The 20,935-nt window shown below is 33.1% G+C and overlaps 1 protein-coding gene across 1 annotated transcript; it reads right to left on the bottom strand.

The window, feature by feature from the left end:
* Positions 1 to 10,052: 10,052 nt before the first annotated feature.
* On the bottom strand, positions 10,053 to 20,406 carry LOC141692100 (uncharacterized). The gene is made up of 6 exons (XM_074496839.1): positions 19,806 to 20,406; positions 11,442 to 11,824; positions 11,180 to 11,359; positions 10,817 to 11,107; positions 10,500 to 10,737; positions 10,053 to 10,411 (listed from the first exon to the last, which is right to left on the bottom strand). The coding sequence occupies exons 1-4, from the start codon at positions 20,404 to 20,406 to the stop codon at positions 10,979 to 10,981; spliced, it is 1,293 nt and encodes a 430-aa protein (XP_074352940.1). The 3' UTR covers positions 10,053 to 10,411; positions 10,500 to 10,737; positions 10,817 to 10,978.
* Between the last annotated feature and the right edge of the window lie 529 nt (positions 20,407 to 20,935).

A 20,935-nucleotide genomic window follows, 5' to 3' on the forward strand; every position in this document is an offset into this window, starting at 1 on the left:
ACACTCCACATTATTTTTAAGAAAGTAGCAACGTTCCCCAGTTTCATAGTTTAAATACTACTCCTTTCGTCCCGTCAAACGTTTCCCCTTTTGATTTTTATCCTGTTGACGATAAGCGATTGACTCCTAATTTACGTCTAATCTATAATATCAAACATAATCATTAACGATTTTGTTTGATTCGTATTTATGAGTATTTTAATACAATGAAGTTTTTATATTAATACTAATACGAAATTAAATATATTAACAATCAAAACTGTGCATTGGCAAACGTGTGCAACACAAATAGAAAATATTTGTAGGGACGGAGGGAGTAATTATTATCAGAAGATGATGTATGTGTGAACACAGAAAAAATTATTACATTAAAAATGATTTTTAGTTAGAAAAGACAATGTTGTGCACAATAATGTCGTTCAGACAAATAGTGGTCCCTTCATTTTGTGATAATATCATATCATTTCGAAAAAAATCTAAGTGAGTCAATATACAATGATGACAAACAAGTGCTCAATCTATTTCACCAGTTCTGTAATTGTGCATTGCATTTATGAAGAAACTAGTCGATTAATGACTTTGTACATCAATGTTTCGTGTAATATAATGGGGTTTGTAATGTGTTAATCATGGAGATTTTATTTTAACTGCCGCTTAATTTTTCTGCACACATTTCGAGTGTATTAGTAAAAATTATTATTTTTAATCTTTTTTTATAAATAAAATTTTTAGTTATATATTTTTTTGAACAAAGAAAATTGAAAATTATAATTTTAACTATGCGGACAAAACACTAATTAAAAATATGTGCATAAAAATTAAGAGACAATTAAATAACGGAATGAGTAATTTTTCAGCTAAATATTCAGATCAATTTACGCGCAGTTTTACCGGTTTACACACATTTAGACTATTATAACTTAAAAACTAATATTACAACTTACTATCATGATTTTATAATTTATAATTAGAAGAGATATGGAAGTAGAAAGACACGTGTACCTAAAAAAACTCTAAAAATTAAACAAATATTTGAAACTGTCTGCCGATTGTCCAAAAATATAAATTAAAAAAATATATAAAATATTCAAATTAGTTACTCCCTCCGTCCTAATTTATCTGTCATGTTTGACTATTTGCGGTCAAATTGACCAAATTTTGACTGAAAATTTCATATAATATATTATCGAAAAAATTATATTATTAGAAAGTACACGTAATTTACTTTAATACGTATTCTTCGTTTCTTCAAAATAATGAAAGATTAATATTTAATTTACAGTTAAAGTTGAGTTAATTTAACCGCAAAAAGTCAAACAGAACAGATAAATTGAGACGGACGGAGGGAGTAAAAGAAACGATCAAATTATCCATATCAATCTTGAATCTAAGCAAGCGTGTCCTTGAAATAATCGAAAGGGCGCATCTGAATAAACTTTATATTGAATTTATGGCCACACAAACACACGTAAAAGCTTATCATTTGTAGTGGTGTGTGATTTTAGTGCCGTGTTTAGCTTTATTATATGCTGAAGAGTCAATTACAAATCAACTATACCAAAGCAAACTGCACACCTCCATTCATTTATTTATTTTATTTTTTATTCCACTCTTTCCACTATGGAACGGAATATGCTATTTTGTCAAGAATATTTTATGCCGAAATTGTCAATTTTACTTCCTTTGTCTCGGATAAAATTAACTTAATTTTGACTGAAAATTTTACGTGATATATTATTGAAATATTTATAAAAATTATAATATTAAAAAATATATTTAATCAGTTTTTTAAAATAATAAAAAAATAATTTTAATCTAAAATCAAAATTGAGTCAGTTTAATCATGAAATATCAAATAAAATAGATAAATTTGTACGGAGTGAGTACTATTTAGACGCAAAATATATTAATATACTATGAAAAATATATTATGCCGAGAAGATAATGAATTTCAAAATTATTATCGGCTAAAGAAACAAAATTCGGAATTATTATTGCGTAATAATTTCAATTTTGCGTCGTTAAGAGTAAAACCTCGATTACTCCTTGAGCTCGAAATTGTATTTCTATCTTCTAAGAAATTGAAGCTTTAGTGTAGATTACTACTTTGTCATTGTAAAGATCCAAAAACAAATGTAAATTTTGGGTACCTTTTTGAAAATCAATTATGAAAATGGTATTAACAAACAATAAACATGATCTATCACCATAACTCATCAATATTAACCAAGAAAAAAGGAAGATCTCATTCATTACTTGCAACATGATTTCACTCCACAACCCTAAACAAGGGTGGGAGAATTTACATAATCATTCAAAATTAACCCCTAATTAATAACCCATCCCCATACACATACTAAACTTGTATAAACAACACGAAGCAGGAATGATCATCGGGTCACTTCAGGGTCGGGGAGTGCTATCTTTATCCCGAACCAGGTCAACAAGAATGAAAAGACAAGCCAGTAGGAAAGATCATTCGGGTCACTTCGGGGTCGGGGAGTGTTATCTTCATCCAGAACCATATCAACAAGAATGAAAAGACAAGCCAGTAGGAAGGTGTTGAAGATGGTGATGATGATGATTCTTGTTGTTTTCTCTCTCAATTTGCCACCGGAGATGAAGAAACTCATCGGTGGAACACGGAAGCCGGAGTGGACCGGAGGTATGGTAGCCATAGAGCTCATGAGCCAGATCAAGAAGCTGGTTGAAAAGAGAGTGGTACAAATAGGATATTGGTATCACAAATTTTGTGGCTCCTCCTTCTTCTAACCCTACTTCAACAGCCATCCAGCCTTTTTTCACCTTGGACTTCTTTTCCAACAACATATCTCGATTTGTAAGTATTTTTGTGGAGGAATGAAGAGAGAGAGAGAGAGAGAGAGAGCGAGAGAGAGATGGGCTGGGGAGAGAGGAGAGTTGTAGGAGTTTGGTTGTGTTTTTTAGATTGAGGGAGGGGCATATATATACTCCTTGATGTGCTAGCATATTCGAAGAAATTTATTTTAATTTATTTACTAGTCAATCAAAATTTAGTGTTAAGTAGTGATTGTGTGTGTGTTCCAACTGAACTTTGTATAATATTTTAATATGTCTCTTTATTCGAAAATTTATTTAATAAATATTTTTTTAATCGTAGTGAACTTGCAGTCACTACTATTCGGATGCGTATTGAATTCTCACGGGCTCACACAATAACTTTCAAATCATGAAAACCAAGATAGCGAGGTTACGAGAACCAAGGTAAATCGCATATAAGCGACATGCTATGTCTCAAAATTAATAATCATAAATTCTCCTCACATGATTTCTAACCTGATCAAGATAATAATTATCGCCTCTTTAATCGAAACAACCCACATGATTTCTAACTTGATCAATAGAATAATTATCGCCTCTTTAATCGAAACAACCCCTGCGACGAGATTTTTATATATGAAAGACAATATTATAATATGAAATATGAAGTTAGATAACTGGTTCATTTAATATTTTAGAAAAATATTATTATAATTTTAAAGCAAAACTACATGCTAAGCAATCAATTTATCTAAAATAATAAATGAAAGCTTCAACTAAGTTTTATAATCTTTCCGGCTCAAATTATGTGACATGGTATAACTAACATATTTATAAAAAAAATAAATTTGAATTTAATAGTATTAATCACATAATGAGATGGTGAGCATTCAAATAATTGTACTGGATATACACGTGTAGTTATAATAATTTTAAATAAATATAAAAATTAAAAGTTTCATCAATTTAGGTACATCCAAAAGTATATAAAAATGGGAGAGGATAAATCTCCGTTTATACTAAAAAAAATTAGGGTTTTGAGAGTCGACCCCCGAAACTAGAGTTCTAACCACAACTTCTTCATTCTTCAGCCTTCATTCATCAATCGATCAAACTCCTCTTCGCTCTCCCATCTCCTCTTTTTTTATTTATCATTATCTCAATAAACCAAGATCTAATTCTTTTCGGGTGAGATCTTGTCGAGTTATTAAGGTAGTCAGTCGTGCCCATCTTTTTGGGATGTTAGTGTTTTATGTTATGATGTTATTTTATCTTTTGTTGCTGGTTTCGGCCAATCTAAAAAGGATTTATATGATATTTTTTGAGATCCGTAAGGCTTGTATCAGATCTGAGACGGTGGTGGATATCGCAAAAACTCACATTTCACAACAAAAAAAGTCTTTGTATTTTAGGGGTTTTTGTTGCTCTAATATCAATTGATATAATTGATACTTCTGAACATAGGGCTACAGATGATACTTATGTGAAGGTCAATTGTGTTATTACTAATTTCGGAATTAATGTAGATTGGATTTTTCGAGATGTCATTGTAATACTTTTTAGATTAAAGAATTTGAATATTCTATACGTTAAATAATCCGAAAACAAAACAACTATTTGGTTAGCTCGATTTTTATTTCACAATCAGGTTGTAGTTGACAGTTCGGGAGTTTGTCCCGGCTGGGGTTCAATGTTTAAATAAATTTTTCATTTTGTTTGTAAAGAAAATGGGAGAGGATAAATTATATTATGTTCATAATGAGATTATTTTAATGTGATTCGGTTTTAGTTATTACAAGTCATGGGGGAGGTAGGAAGAGAACACAAAATGGAACAGATAAGAATTGGCTCGAGCTTCGAGGAAAGAATCTTTACAGGACAGGTACTATAGATTTTTTGTTGTGGCACTAATTACAATAAAATAAAATTATTATTGTCAAGTGGGGTACAAGTGTTTCTTGTACTTTGTACTTTGACAATTGATGCGACCAATATTTTCTCCGTATAATTTTGTATTTTCTAGGTTGTCTTAGTTTATCCTATTATGCTTTTATTATGTAATTAAAATTAAATGTTATCTCTGTTTTTACGTAATTGTCGTTTAATTTTTTAATACGCATATTTAGAAATTTTGACTATCTTGTTAAAATTAAATTATTTATTTTTTTGTAAATAAAAATATTATATTAATATTTTTATTTAAAAAAAATTAAAAATATAATTTTAAAAATGTAGTTAAAATTTCTAAAAGTATGTGTCCAAAAGTTAAACGTTAACTATTTGAAAACAGAGGTAGTAATTTTTAAAAAAATACTAGAGATCTCAAATATTATTATAAATTTTTTTCCGAAATGCTTTATAAATGATAATTTTCTTTATAATAAGAATATGGGACCCCTCGTGCATTTATATGCGTTTATTAATTAAATTTGGCACTTGTCACGTCACGTTATTCTTTAACTATTTTTGTACAAGTCTTGGGTTACATAACATTACACTATTTTTTATGCGATGAGAAAGTAATATTTTTTTTTATCCGGTGTCCGAGCAAGTTTCTGCCCACCTCAATTAATCCAGAATACCGGTAACACACTTGTACCCATCGAATATGGCAGCCCACTAACTTTCGTGTTATGAAGTAGATTCAAACTTGTGTACATGGGGTAGTAAGTCCACTGAAATCACACTCTAAATCAATGGGGAGACCGTGATAGGTTGAAAGCAATCTATTTATAATTTATATTTTCTATCTTTGCACCATTATTAATATATTACTATTACCTTTTATAATAATAATAATTTTGTGGGCAAATGTTAGTATATTTTATTTAATAACTTTATTTAAAATAATAACCACCCTAGTTATTACCATGATACTAAAACCTGTTCCAAACAAATTGAAGAACGAATTTTTTTTTAATCGTAGGTAATTTGACGCCGCTTTCCTTCGGATGCCCAAAACAAATTTTAGGAGATCTTTCTTTACTTTTTTAAATTCGATTTCCCTTTATTCCGAGGTTACAAGACCCCTGTTAAGCATTTCAGTTTGAACATATCAGTCCACTTGCCGGTATCTAATTGTTATATTATTGTTACTTAAAGTATATTAATTTGTATAATATGTTCATGAGCATATATCAAGGAGTTCAAATTTTAATTGATTGCAGTGATAAATATGGGCCTAGTTTGTTTCATAGGTTTTATAGTTAAGTGGTAACTTAAAATTCCATAAAATATAGTTACAATATACTAGTTATCATGAAAAGTAGAAACCTGTATTTGGTTTGTAAATAAGTGATTCATTGTTATTTTATCTTTTTTAATCTGACTTACTGTCTAATTATATATTATAATTATTATTCATCTAAAATAATAAAAATAATTTACTTGTTGAATGACAAATCAATTTAATTATAAATCATAATAATAAAATAAAAAAATATGAATTTTTATGTAGCAATTAAACTTAAAATAAGATAGTAAATAAAATACAATATATATAATAATTTAAACATAAAAAAGATATATAATGAAATTATTAATATAAAATAATATATAATGTTATATTGAAACTAATCATAATTTAAATTTATACTTACATATATAAAATATGAAAAGATTAATAAATTTTAAATTGAAATTAATTTATTTTAACACATAATCTAAATTTACAATTTTTTATTTATTTTTTAAGATAAGAGTTTTGATAATTGATATATGATACCAGTATAAAAATTATGAATACGCTACAACTACGTAACTCATAAAAATCATTTACCACCTAAGTAACTATACTTGGTTTGGTTTTGTAAAAACTAGAGGTATCATGCAACATTGAGTTACTTAACTAAATCTAAAAATTACACGACCAAACATGAGATTTTAGGAAGTTCCAAGAAAGTGTGAGTAACAGGGTTACATTTCAACCAAACGAGGCCATGATGGATCTGTTTCATGAACAAAAATTCCAATTAATCGAACTTACACAGCTAATGCAATAATCATGATTAGAATGTACTAGGGTTGAGCTAAAATTCGAATTAAAACTAAAATCGAACCGAAATTGAATAAAACTGAAATAACATTCTATGTACGCGCACCCAGGAAATATTGATCTCTACCAATCAATATTCCAATTCTGAGCAACTTTCCGTGATATGTCAATTTTGAGTAGCTTTCGGTGAAATTCGAAGAATCAAATAAATATAGACTTAATTGCACGAAGATGGCCTCAGTTATAATATTTTTGCACAAAACTGGCTCACGTTTAATAATAGACACCCGCATGACCCTTGTTTATATTTGTTAACGCCCGATTGCATTCCGTCTGTTTCAACTATCGGACGTTAAATAAGAAGGGTAAACTTGGACAAATTAATTTTCAACGGCTATTATCCCAGAATAGAGAGATGTATCTCTATATAAATACATACAAAACCTAAAATTTACACTCCCATCCTAAACAACTTACACTCCCATCCTAAATAACCTACTCAGCCAAATACCATGGCATACAAATGCTTTTGTGGAGGTTGGGCTGTGGAGAGGACTGCTAGAACAGAGGCAAATGGGGGACAAAAATTTCTTGGTTGTGTTCTCGGTAGTCGAGGTTGTGGGTTTTTCAGATGGGTTGATGGCTGCCAAAAATGCAGGGTGCTACAAATTGAAGCAGAGAAGAGTAAATTGGAAGCTAAAAGCTGGAAATTAGTATGCCTTATTTTAGTGTTTATGTTTTTCTTTTTTATTTGGAATGTACCAGCAGTTGAAGATGTCAAAGAAGAAATTTCAATCTTGTAATAAAGTCTAATGTAATGGTTTATGTTTATGAATTAATTGTGTCCTTAGCCTATCACTACATGTTTATACCAACTAATGCAATATAAAATACCTTAACTGTAATATAAAGACATAAAAGTGTTTGATTAGATATCATAAATCCAACATAAGACATTGTTGGCAATACAATAGCCTGTCTTGATAACCAAAAACCAGTTGACAAAAGGAAGGTTTGAAACCTTTAATACCAGCTATTACATACCCAACAAACTTAATGACAAACAAAAGAAATTAAAAGTTTAGTTATACCATATGCTAACTACCAGACCCAACCACAAAATAAGACAATCATAGATATGTTCACCCACATTACTACTACACCACCATTCTTCTTGGACACAACATAAACCATAAAACATGACATTTATCTCTTTCTCTTTGGGGTGTTTTTCCTGGTTTGTTCTTGAAATGCAGAGGTTGAGCTTCCTTGGGTTCCATGAACCTGTCTCTCTTCATGTTGATGCATCGTCTCAGGTATTATTTGCTGGTCTTGATCTGTTGATGGATTTGTAGAAGAATTGCCCCCTTGCACCATCTGTTTCTGTGAATTAATTGAATAAAAGCAAGTTAGCACAAATCATTATCTGAAGAATATAAACTGTAGTATACATACTTGTACCTTAACTGACCAAGTTCTTGAATTATGACCAGGTTTATTTCATGTTTTGCACACACAAGTTGACTTGGCTATATTAGGCACAGTTCCTTCCTCAGCAGCCTTTTTAATTGCATCATTTTTCTGTACATTTTCAATGAATCTAAGTAAGTCTTGAAGTTAAGTCTTTAAAATTGCAAGAAAATATTTCATGAATCTAATTTTACCTTGGCAACATGTAATATAATAATAGATGATGTCAAAGATTACTGGAGCTAATAATATCATCAACATCTATGATCTGAGTATATCAGAAGATCAGAAGAGTTGAATGCAGCAGGCAAGAGCAGAATATCAAAGGATGGAAGATTTCTGAATATAAAAGCTGCCTCTTTGTCAAGATACATGATAGGGATGTTAGCTAGTTATCCTAAGCCAGATTTGCTGAAACTAATAGAGGCTCTAACTGACACCCCCATCCTAGAAGAATTAGAAATACTTGTGCAGATTAAGAACATAATTGAGAAAGAATAAAAAAGCTCAGTCTTTACTTAATTATTGTAAGCTGTCAAATGTTCAATGCACAAGTGTTGTATCAACTTTTGTATCATTTTATTTTCATTCTTTAACTTTGGATTAGTCTTGTTAACATGCATGAATTTGTGATAAGCAATCTTCTCACAAATTGGGGGAGATTGTTGTGCAAGACATGCCTGTATCATAACAAGACCAAGTCATACTGATAACCCTAAGATTAGTTGTATTGTAACCTTAATATGTAATTCATACTTGTAACACTTAATGTCTGTAAAATGTAAATGGAGCAGACTGGAGCATTTTTCTCTACACAGTGTCAAGCCTAAGAATTCTATCTGGAAGAAGATCAAGAAGATCATGCCTCAGAAGAATTATGAAGAAGCTTGGAGTTGAATAAATTTGTTTGGTGTAAAACATTCTAAGTCAAGATCTCTACAAGTCACATAATTAGTGTTATAAAGAAGTCATTCGAGAACTCAGAAAGACCTATCGAGAACTCAGGAATTGCCTATCGAGAACTCAGGAACTGTCTATCGAGAACTCAGGAAATACTATTGGAGATATCGATAAGTCAGATACCCATTCGAGAACTCAGAGATATCGACAAGTATACATTCATTAGAGAACTCCGAGTTATCGATAAGCCAAATTCCATTAGAGAACTCTGAGTTATCGATAAACCAAAATTCACTAGAGAACTCAGAGTTGTCGATAAGTCAAGTCAACAATGAAGTTTCAGAGATATCGACAAGCCAACATGCCTATCGAGATGTCGAGTTCTCTACAACTTAATTGGAGATCTCGAAGTGAAGAAATTTCTTTAAGTACAGAATTGCAGAACAGTTTAATATTCAAGGTTGCAAATCAACAAACAATTCACATAGCTGGATTGACAAGTCTACAAAAAGTAGCTTGAGAGATGTGCAAGATCAATGGCAAAGTTTAACTGACAGAGGAGATTAAAGTCATCACGGGATGCTAGAGATATGCTAAGCCAGAAATGGAAGATTTGCTTTTCTATAAATAGAAATGACAAGTGACAGTTTAGAAAAGCTAATAGCATGTTTATTATCCACTGTGTAAACCAGCAGTTAACTGAGTTATAAAGTTAACACTGGTCCTCTAGTTAAGTAGAACAATCTTGATAGAAAATTGTGTGTTCTCTCTCAAGAAAGAAGCTAACTTCTAAAACAAGAACTTAGAGATTTTGTGGCAAAACACTGCTTGATTTTTAATATAAAATTAAGTGAGTTTTGAAGATCTTTGTTTTACATATTTGCATAGTTATTTATGTTTAACATCTATTCTACTAAATCATTGATAACAACCAACTGCTGAAGCCTAAGTCAATCAAAAATCAAACAGTTAAGCCAAAACACATTCACCCCCCCCTCCTCTGTGTTGTATTCATACCTAACACAACACAAGTCCTAGCATTGTGACCCCTTGCTTTGTAATAATGACAATTCACAACTGTCCCAACCTTGCTTAGTTTTGTGGCATCAGGAGGGATATCATTCTTTGTCACCCTTTTTTTCTTTGGCCTTCCTGCAGGGGTCTTAACATTTGGGGTAAGGGCTTTGGTTCAGCAGTTGTTTGCCAAAATTCAGGCCCCACAATGGGGTCCAGTGTGCAATTGTATAGCTGTTGAACAAATAAAATACTTAGTTTTTAATTGTATAGATGTTGAACAAATAAGAAGGAGTACTAATTATTTGTGAAAAATACATACCTTCATGTACTCTTCCTTGCTATAACAGTTGTTTATATGCATTTCCCAGGGTTCATACTTAATAGCTATACATGCACAAGCATGATAGCATGGGATCCCAGTGAGATCCCATTTTCTGCAAGTGCATGTTCTGTTATGTAGGTCAACCACCAGTTCATGACCCCCATCTGTGCAAGTAACCAAATATTTGGTGCCTCCAGACCAAAATACTGCACAATTCCCAGCATACTGAATTGCTCTACATATAAGCCATGACAGAAATATTAGAAAATGATAGTAATGTAAGGCTTAGACTAGTTCAGTAAAGAAGTACTTACTTTTCTAATTTCTTAAGGGCACTAGGACAAATGATTGTTTCTCTTGAAGCCAACTTATCTCTCCTCACTTGGATTCTTTTCATCACAGCCTTGTGCAACTCTCTGAACATTGTTATGATAGGCAAGTCCCTGAACTTATGATAGGCAAGTCCCTGAACTTTCTTATAAAGCTATTAAACACCTCACAGTGATTGTTAACAAACATATCACTGTGAGCATGTGTTCTAAAAGCTGCCCTTGTCCACTGTGTTTGGGCTTGGCCATTAACCACTCATGACACTTAACAGCAATCTATGAAAAAACAAATATATGTTAGATAAAGTTAAAAATTAACTACCTAAACAAGTATAATGACATTTATACCTCCTTCATATTATTCATATGTAAATTGAACTCCCAATTAGTGGTAGACCTTGCAGCCTTCCAAAGGAGTTGTCTCAATGCCACTCCTTTGAATTTTTTATGCATATTTTGGTACAAATGCATAACACAAAATCTGTGTTCTGCATTTGGTACCACCTCCTCCAGTGCATTTATAAGTCCCTGCATTATACATAACAAATAATTACTATGTTGCATCAATGTACATACAATTCATATTTTGAAATTGTGCAAAAATATTTACCTTCTGCCTATCAGAGATTAAGGTCCATTCTGCATCATTTTGAATCTTCAAGTCTTGGCTCAATAACTCTATGAACCACTTCCAGGATTCTGTAGTTTCAGATTCCACTACTGCCCATACAATTGGGTACATGCCATCATTGGCATCTACCCCAACTGCTGCCAAGAGTTGCCCACCAAATGGTCTTTTAAGGTGGCAACCATCCAGGCCAACTAATTTTCTGCAGAACTGAACAAAAGCCTTCTTCAATGGCCCCAAGCAAATATACATTCTCATAAACCTCCCACTTTGTTCACCTGGCTCTGGATCTTCACACAATATCTTAATAGTACTTTCAGGCAAAACCTGTAGGATTTTTAATCGCAGCGGGGCGTGGAAAAACACTTTTACACACACAAAATCCAAATAAAAGCATATAAATCGTGAATAAAAATTCGAGGGATCGAATCTAACCTTTTAAAATAATTCGGAGACAACGATCAGAGATCCTTAGCAGTTGCTCCTCAAGTGTGAAGCACTCCACCGGTATCCACCAAGAAAACGACTTTTTGGAGGAGGAGGAGGTGGAGAAAATTTGGTTTTCTAAAACTTTTGGGTTTCTGGGGTTAGAATAAAAATAGGGTCTATAATAGTGTATTTATAGGCAAAATTTTCAGCTGAAATTTTCTCATAAATATTATTATTATTATCCCATTTATTATTCTCATTAATAATTAAAACACCTTTTAATTATTAATCCTTTTTCTAAACACTTTAGAAATAATTCTCTCTCTTGATTTAATTTTCAAAAATTAAATCCTTAATTAATGATATTAAGAACTTTTCTTAATTAATTTATAATCAATTAAATCTCATTTAATCAATTATTAAATTTGCCAATTAATTATTTATTTCACAAATAAATAATTATTAGCCATTATTAATTAATTCCTCCACCACAAAATCATTCTCTTTTTATGGTGTGACCCTGTAGGTTCAATATTAAGCCGGTAGTAGAAATAAATAATAATAAAACTATTTTATCATTATTTATATAAATTCTCCAATTTATTAAATATGATTAATTAGTTAATCACATTTATTCTACATCGTGAGTGATGCTTCTCAACATATCGCGACTATTCGGATAATATGAATTCACTGCTTAGAATACCAAGAACCTGTCAGTGAATAGTTACCGTACAATAAACTCCTTCTACCCTACAATGTCCCGATTAAATACAAGGCATGGATCTCGTGTCAAGCCTATCTAATTCAATCACTTGCTTACCATCTACTATGCGTAGTTCTATGCAAATTAGAAACTCCTTTCTAATTTCATTTACTCTGGCCAGAGATTCCTGAACTAGCATACGTGGATCAGCCTTGAACATTCGCTTCCTTCACTGGAAGGGGTAGATCCTTTATTGATCATACACTATCTTCGTGTACAAATTCCTATACCCAGTAGAGCCCTAATAATTGTCCCTGGAGACTAAGAACTAAACCAAAGCATAGTTCAGTGTACACAAGATGACTATGATGACCTCAAGTCAAAGGATACTTGTACAACTATCACTAAGTGAACAACTGCTGACACGTGAGTGAACTCCATCAGTTGTTCAGCTGTGCGAGTCATGTTCAGTGAACTTATTCTATAATAAGCACATACATACTAGCTATAGTGTCACCACACAAATGTCTATGAGAACAGACATCCTTCATAATGAAGCAGTCATAGTATGTACCGATCTTTGCGGATTATTAATTACCAGTTAGTAATCCTACGACCAGGAACTATTTAAGTTTAGAATTATCATCTTTTTAGGTCTCACTATTATGATCTCATCATAATCCATAAAAAGCTTTACTCTAAACTATGGTATATCTTATTTAAACACTTAAATAGATAAAGCCCGTAATAAAAACAAAACAAGTCTTTTATTAATATCAATGAAATCAAAACAAATTACATAAAAAGTTATTCCTAAATCCTAATACATGATTGGACTTAGGACATATTCCTTTCAATCTCCCACTTGTACTAAAGCCAATCACTCTGGTATCTAATACCCATCCTGTCATTATGACGATCAAAGTGACTTTCATAAAGTAGCTTTATGAGTGGGTCTGCTATGTTGTTATGTGTGTCAACTCTAATTCAATACAATATAAGAAATGTTATCGCGCTCGCACTAACCCTTTTGTAGACGCATGGTTCATCTACGTTTTTGATAAAATCAAGCTCTTTGATTGTCTCATCAAAACGAATGTTCCATCTACGAGAAACTTGCTTTAAACCACATATGGTTCGCAGTAGTTTACACACTAGGTTTTCATTTTCCTTGGAAAGAAAACCATCTGGCTATATGCCAGATCGCATAGTCGTAGTAAGCAGCAATCGCAAGCAAAATCCGAACTGATTTTAACAGGGCTACAGGTAAAAAGTTTCATCAAAGTCAATCCATTGCCTTTGTTTGAATCCTTTTTCCAAAAGCCTGGCCTTAAAGGTCTCCACCTGGCCATCTGCTATAATCTATCTTTGGTATACCGTATACATAGATTCCATTCTGGATTTCATGGCACTATGCCATTTCTCCAAGTCAACACTACTCATAGCCTCATTATAGGTCACAGTGTCGTCATCATCAATGATCGACAACTCATTGTCATTCTCAATGACAAGGCCATATTACCTCTCAGGTTGGCGAGACACTCTCCCTGATCTATGAATGGGCTTTTCCACAAAATATTGTTCAGTCAGAACAGGTGTTTCCACTTGATCCGTAGTAGTTTGTGCTTCTTGAACTTCATCAAGTTCAATTTTGCTCCCACTGTTTCCTTCAAGGATAAACTCCTTTTCCAAGAAGGTAGCATGTCTGGAGACAAACACCCGATGATCGGTGTAAAAGTAATACCCTAAAGTCTCTTTAGGATATCCCACAAAACTACATTTTCGGATCGATATTCCAGCTTATCTGGGTCAACTTTCTTGACATAAGCTGGACATCCCCAAATCTTAACGTGTTTAAGACTCGGTTTCCTTTCTTTCCATATCTCATACGAAGTTTGAGGAACAGATTTTGGAAGGCACCTTATTCAGTAAATATGCTGAGGTTTCCAATGCATAACCCCATAGGAATACTGGAAGATTTGCATAGCTCATCATGGACCGAACTATGTCGAACAAAGTTCGATTTCTCCTTTCAGATACCAATCTGGAGGAGTCCACTGGGAGACTATACCATTTACTTTGAGATAATCTAGAAACACTCCATTAAAGTATTCATCACCTCGATCTGATCGAAGAGTTATAATACTATGTTTGGTTGTATCTCCACTTCATACTTATATTCTTTGAACTTTTCAAAGGCCTCAGACTTGTGTTTCATCAAACACATATCCGAATCCAGATCTATCATCTATGAAAGTAATGAAGTATGAAAATCCACCCATGGCTTGCGTAGACATTGGTCCACATACATCTGTGTGTACCATTCCTAGCAAATCTGCAGCCCTCTTTCCATGTCTACTAAATGGAGACTGCAATGCCACTATAAAGTGAGATTTTCATCATCCCTTTTCTTTTATTAGTTTGTTCAATCTGAAGTAAATTATGTCACATATATACAGACCATTATTTAAAGTACCACGTCCATAAAGAATATTATCTCTAAGAATAGATCATTCATTATTCTCAATAATAAATGAAAATCCAGCCAAGTCTAACATGAGAATAATATTCCTCACAATCGAGGGAACAAAATAACAATTATTTAAAACAATAGTCTTGCCCGTAGGCTTATGTAAATGAAATGATTCTACATCTTCAGCAGCAACTCTTGCTCCATTTCCCATCAGTAGAATCACCTCCTCTTCCTCAAGAGTCCTACTTCTCCTTGGTCCCTGCAACAAATTGCAGATTTGAGAACCACAGGCGGTATCTAATACCCAAGTAGAAATTTGATTTAATGACATATTCACTTCTATCATGAACATACCTGAATAAGAAGCGGTAGTCTCACTACCCTTCTTCTTCTTCAATTCTGCAAGGTAAACCTTGCAGTTCCTCTTCCAGTGCCCCCACCTTGTTACAGTGAAAGCAAACAACTTTGCTCTTGGGGTCTTCAGCTTTTGGTGGAACCGACTTTTCTTCACCTACTTTCTTCTTCTTGGAAGAGTTCCTCTTCCTTTTCTTAGGATTGGAACCTTCACCAATTAGAAGAACAGAACTCTTCTTAGGGGGAAAATTCGATTCCGCAGTCTTCAACATGTTGTGGAGTTCAGGCAGGCTGACATCCAACTTATTCATGTGAAAGTTCACAACAAACTGCGAGAACGAACTCGGAAGCGATTGCAAGACCAAGTCTTGGCTCAGCTCCCCATCCATGGAAAAACCAAGTTGTCCAAGACGTTCAATCAAATTGATCATCTTAAGTACATGGTCATTCACAGATGATCCCTCAGACATCCTACAACCGAACAACTCCTTTGATATCTCATATCGAGCTGTCCTCCCCGCCACATCATACAACTCTTGTAGATGCATGAGGATAGTGTGAGCATCCATATGCTCATGTTGCTTCTGTAGCTCAATGTTCATGGAAGCTAGCATGATGCATTGAGCAACATTTGCATCATCTATCCACTTACGATACACAACGTGTTCATCATTATGTGCATCACTAGCAGGTTCGGTAGGCTTAGGTGAGTCAATCACGTATTCCAGCTTCTAAATCCTGAGAACAATTCTCAAGTTTCGAAGCCAGTCAGCATAATTAGGACCAGTCAATTTGTGAGCATCCAGTATGCTCCTAAGTGATAGTGCTGAAGACATAATGTATATTATAAATCTGTAAATGATAAACACATAACAATACTTAGCAAATATTCGATTTCATTTCAAAACACTATATGAATCGGGTCTTTATTCATAAGTGGTTCCCGCTAGTTTTTCTAATTTATTCAACCCCCTACGTGAAAAATTAAGCATTCATAATGCTAGTGGGAATAGGGATCCTACATTCCATTACACAACCCCGGCTGTAGCACGAACCGCCATGCAATGTTCAATAGGCAGACAACTCTTGTCAATTACATCTCATGTTATTCCCTAATCAAACTTTAGCCTCTTGAATAATTGAGTCTCGGCTGTAGCACGACAAACTCAATAATCTAAGTCAAGTCTAACTCAACATTCCGTACAGTTGAATCAGTCCCCAAAGGCCCACGACTGTAGCACGTACCGACCTTTAGATTCTTATTCAATGTACACATCTCTATGTAATAGACAAGTATTTCTTATTTCGAAATCAAAGCCCTCGGCTGTAGCACGAACCGACAATGATTCAAAAATAAGAACTACTTTTCTATCATGTTGGAAGGCTATGACCGACACAAGCCCGTTGTGTCATTGGCCAATTACTACTTGATATTATTAATTTTAGAGGGATTATATTACGTTACAATCATAATCATATTATAAAGAGATTCTTCCTTTTAAATTAAATATTTTAAATCAATAATCAATAATCAGACGATTCCCAGATCGGGTGGAGCATTGTCAAGAGGCGTCACTTAATAACCCTATCTTACAGATAGAAATCTGTTGTTGACAGAATCATCCTTTCTCTCATATCAAAAATTCATATTCAATTACGTGTTTCACAAACACAAGAATCTCATGATTGTATTCATAATATTGTTTTTAAGGTTATGAAACAATTTCACTATACTAGGTTGTCTAACAAACGCCTTATGTTCATTTAAGTTCACCTAAATCTATAATCGCATGATAAACTAAGCATATATCACATATATCAACATGAATAAACATCAAGGTAGGCATGTTATATCATCTAGCACATAGAACTAAGCATTATACATCTCTATGTATCACATGAAGCATTTAAAAGCAATTAAAACAATCAAAAACAGCTTTAAAACACTTCATGGAAATATAAACAGTTCAAAACTTTTATATAAACTAAAATTGATCACTCCATTAGATCCGTCTCGGAAAAACGAATCCAACGGTATATTGCACGCCTAAAACGGAGTTACGAAACTCCCAGAAAATCAAATTTAATATGGACAATCGGGCTGTAACGCATTACAGGAACGCGTTACAAGCCCTGTAACGCATTCCGGTGATGCGGTACACACCTTTTAAGCCATTTAAGGGTGTAACGCATGCCGTGAATGCGTCACAGGTGTGTAACGCATTCCCAGAATGCGTGACACCCCTATATTTTTTTTTCCAGCTGCCGTTGCTTTCTTTCTCGGTTGCCGTGCCTGACAACTATGACCTGACATCTCCTTTGCTTCCGTGCACAGCAGACACTCTCTTTTAAAGCAGCAGCAAGAACACAGATAATGTATATATACAACATATTATATATATATATATATCTATATTTTATTATGAATTTAATTGTAAGAACTTCAAAAATTCATAATAAAAAATCTATACATCCTAAAATTATGAAAAAAATACCCAGACGATCTACAACACTTGTAGAATCCAGATCAACATTCAAAATTATTCTGAGAAACGATTTCTCATCAGACAAAATTAATCCATGATATAACTTGTAAAAATCATAATTAATTCATACAAACACATAAAATTCTGAAATTTTTACCACAGATCTATATGCATACAACCTATGCTCTGATGCCATTGTAGGATTTTTAATCGCAGCGGGGCGTAGAAAAACACTTTTATACACACAAAATCCAAATAAAAGCATATAAATCGTGAATAAAAATTCGAGGGATCGAATCTAACCTTTTAAAATAATTCGGAGACAACGATCATAGATCCTTAGCAGTTGCTCCTCAAGTGTGAAGCACTCCACCGGTATCCACCAAGAAAACGACTTTTTGGAGGAGGAGGAGGTGGAGAGAATTTGGTTTTCTAAAACTTTTGGGTTTCTGGGGTTAGAATAAAAATAGGGTCTATAATAGTGTATTTATAGGCAAAATTTTCAGCTGAAATTTTCCCATAAATATTATTATTATTATCCCATTTATTATTCTCATTAATAATTAAAACACCTTTTAATTATTAATCCCTTTTCTAAACACTTTAGAAATAATTCTCTCTCTTGATTTAATTTCTAAAAATTAAATCCTTAATTAATGATATTAAGAACTTTTCTTAATTAATTTATAATCAATTAAATCTCATTTAATCAATTATTAAATTTGCCAATTAATTATTTATTTCACAAATAAATAATTATTAGCCATTATTAATTAATTCCTCCACCACAAAATCATTCTCTTTTTATAGTGTGACCCTGTAGGTTCAATATTAAGCCAGTAGTAGAAATAAATAATAATAAAACTATTTTATCATTATTTATATAAATTCTCTAATTTATTAAATATGATTAATTAGTTAATCACATTTATTCTACATCGTGAGTGATGCTTCTCAACATATCGCGACTATCCGGATAATATGAATTCACTGCTTAGAATACCAAGAACCTGTCAGTGAATAGTTACCGTACAATAAACTCCTTCTACCCTACAATGTCCCGATTAAATACAAGGCATGGATCTCGTGTCAAGCCTATCTAATTCAATCACTTGCTTACCATCTACTATGCGTAGTTCTATGCAAATTAGAAACTCCTTTCTAATTTCATTTACTCTGGCCAGAGATTCCTGAACTAGCATACGTGGATCAGCCTTGAACATTCGCTTCCTTCACTGGAAGGGGTAGATCCTTTATTGATCATACACTATCTTCGTGTACAAATTCCTATACCCAGTAGAGCCCTAATAATTGTCCCTGGAGACTAAGAACTAAACCAAAGCATAGTTCAGTGTACACAAGATGACTATGATGACCTCAAGTCAAAGGATACTTGTACAACTATCACTAAGTGAACAACTGCTGACACGTGAGTGAACTCCATCAGTTGTTCAGCTGTGCGAGTCATGTTCAGTGAACTTATTCTATAATAAGCATCTACATACTAGCTATAGTGTCACCACACAAATGTCTATGAGAACAGACATCCTTCATAATGAAGCAAGCATAGTATGTACCGATCTTTGCGGATTATTAATTACCAGTTAGTAGTTCTACGACCAGGAACTATTTAAGTTTAGAGTTATCATCTTTTTAGGTCTCACTATTATGATCTCATCATAATCCATAAAAAGCTTTACTCTAAACTATGGTATATCTTATTTAAACACTTAAATAGATAAAGCCCGTAATAAAAATAAAACAAGTCTTTTATTAATATCAATGAAATCAAAACAGATTACATAAAGAGTTATTCCTAAATCCTAATACCTGATTGGACTTAGGACATATTCCTTTCAAAACCCTCCTCACTTCATATGCATAATCCTATACCTGACCAAACTGTTCTTTGTGAGTGTCATTGATCTTTAACAGTGCTCTAGTCTTAGCCCTATAAACAGCATGCTTTGACACTTCCACTTTCAAGTCATTGAATATTTTTTTATGAAAAGCCTTAACAGGCCAGCCAGGGTTCATCCTGATTTCCTTCTCATAATGCTCTGCAAGCCAAACTAAATTTATTTGTTTTTGTTTAAATGTAGGCATGCAAGTATGTTTTCTGACCAATGTTCTAATCTGAAAAGTAGGAGTCTTGTTAAATGGAGAAGCATAAACAATCCATTTACAAGGTTTTTTGCACACATATTTTATCTTTCTTCCATAATTTTTGACAAGCTCAATTGGTCTTCTCTCGATGATTGCATGATTCCTTACAGCTTTTCTAAAAATCTGGGAACTTTTGAACAACATGCCCAGCTCAAAGACAGGTCTCTCCATATCCACATCTTCGTTGAATTCTGGAAAATTTGGCTCATCTTCATCTGTAGAATTAGGGGCCATCCTCTCATCATCACTCCCAGCATTGACACTCTCCTCATCTATACCCACATTGTCATCCTTAACAGGCTCTTCAGGGGTGTCATTATCTTCAAACACCATGTTATCAACATTTTTTTCAAACACCAGATCATCATCACTCTCATCCTTATTAGAGGCATCTGAGTGCTAAGACTCATCATCACTGTCACTCACATTCAATTCATACTCATCACTATCCTCAGGATCTGAAAAATCTTTATAAATACCCTCTAATTCCCTTAACTGTTGTTCCTCATCTATTTCTTGTTGTGTAGATTGTCCAAAGGGATTGTCCATATTAATCTCTTCTTGGCTAGGAATAACATCTAATGGCTCTAGAGGCTGAGTTACAAATACCTCTACATACCTATTAGTCCTAGGTCTTTTCTTGTTAGATATCAATGTACACATTAACATTAGATCAGCATTTGTCTATAACTCAAACAACACATTCTCCATTGTTGTCCCTGGTATCTTATAGTATATTACATCATACCCAACATTTGATCCACTTTCAACAAGCATAGATTTAATCTCTAATAAACTAATTGCATCACTATTACAAAAATCAACATACACAACAGAGTCATCATTATATCTCTTAGGGTTA

Source organism: Apium graveolens, chromosome 10 (genome assembly GCF_009905375.1).
Source record: "Apium graveolens cultivar Ventura chromosome 10, ASM990537v1, whole genome shotgun sequence".
Classification (NCBI taxonomy): Eukaryota; Viridiplantae; Streptophyta; class Magnoliopsida; order Apiales; family Apiaceae; genus Apium; species Apium graveolens.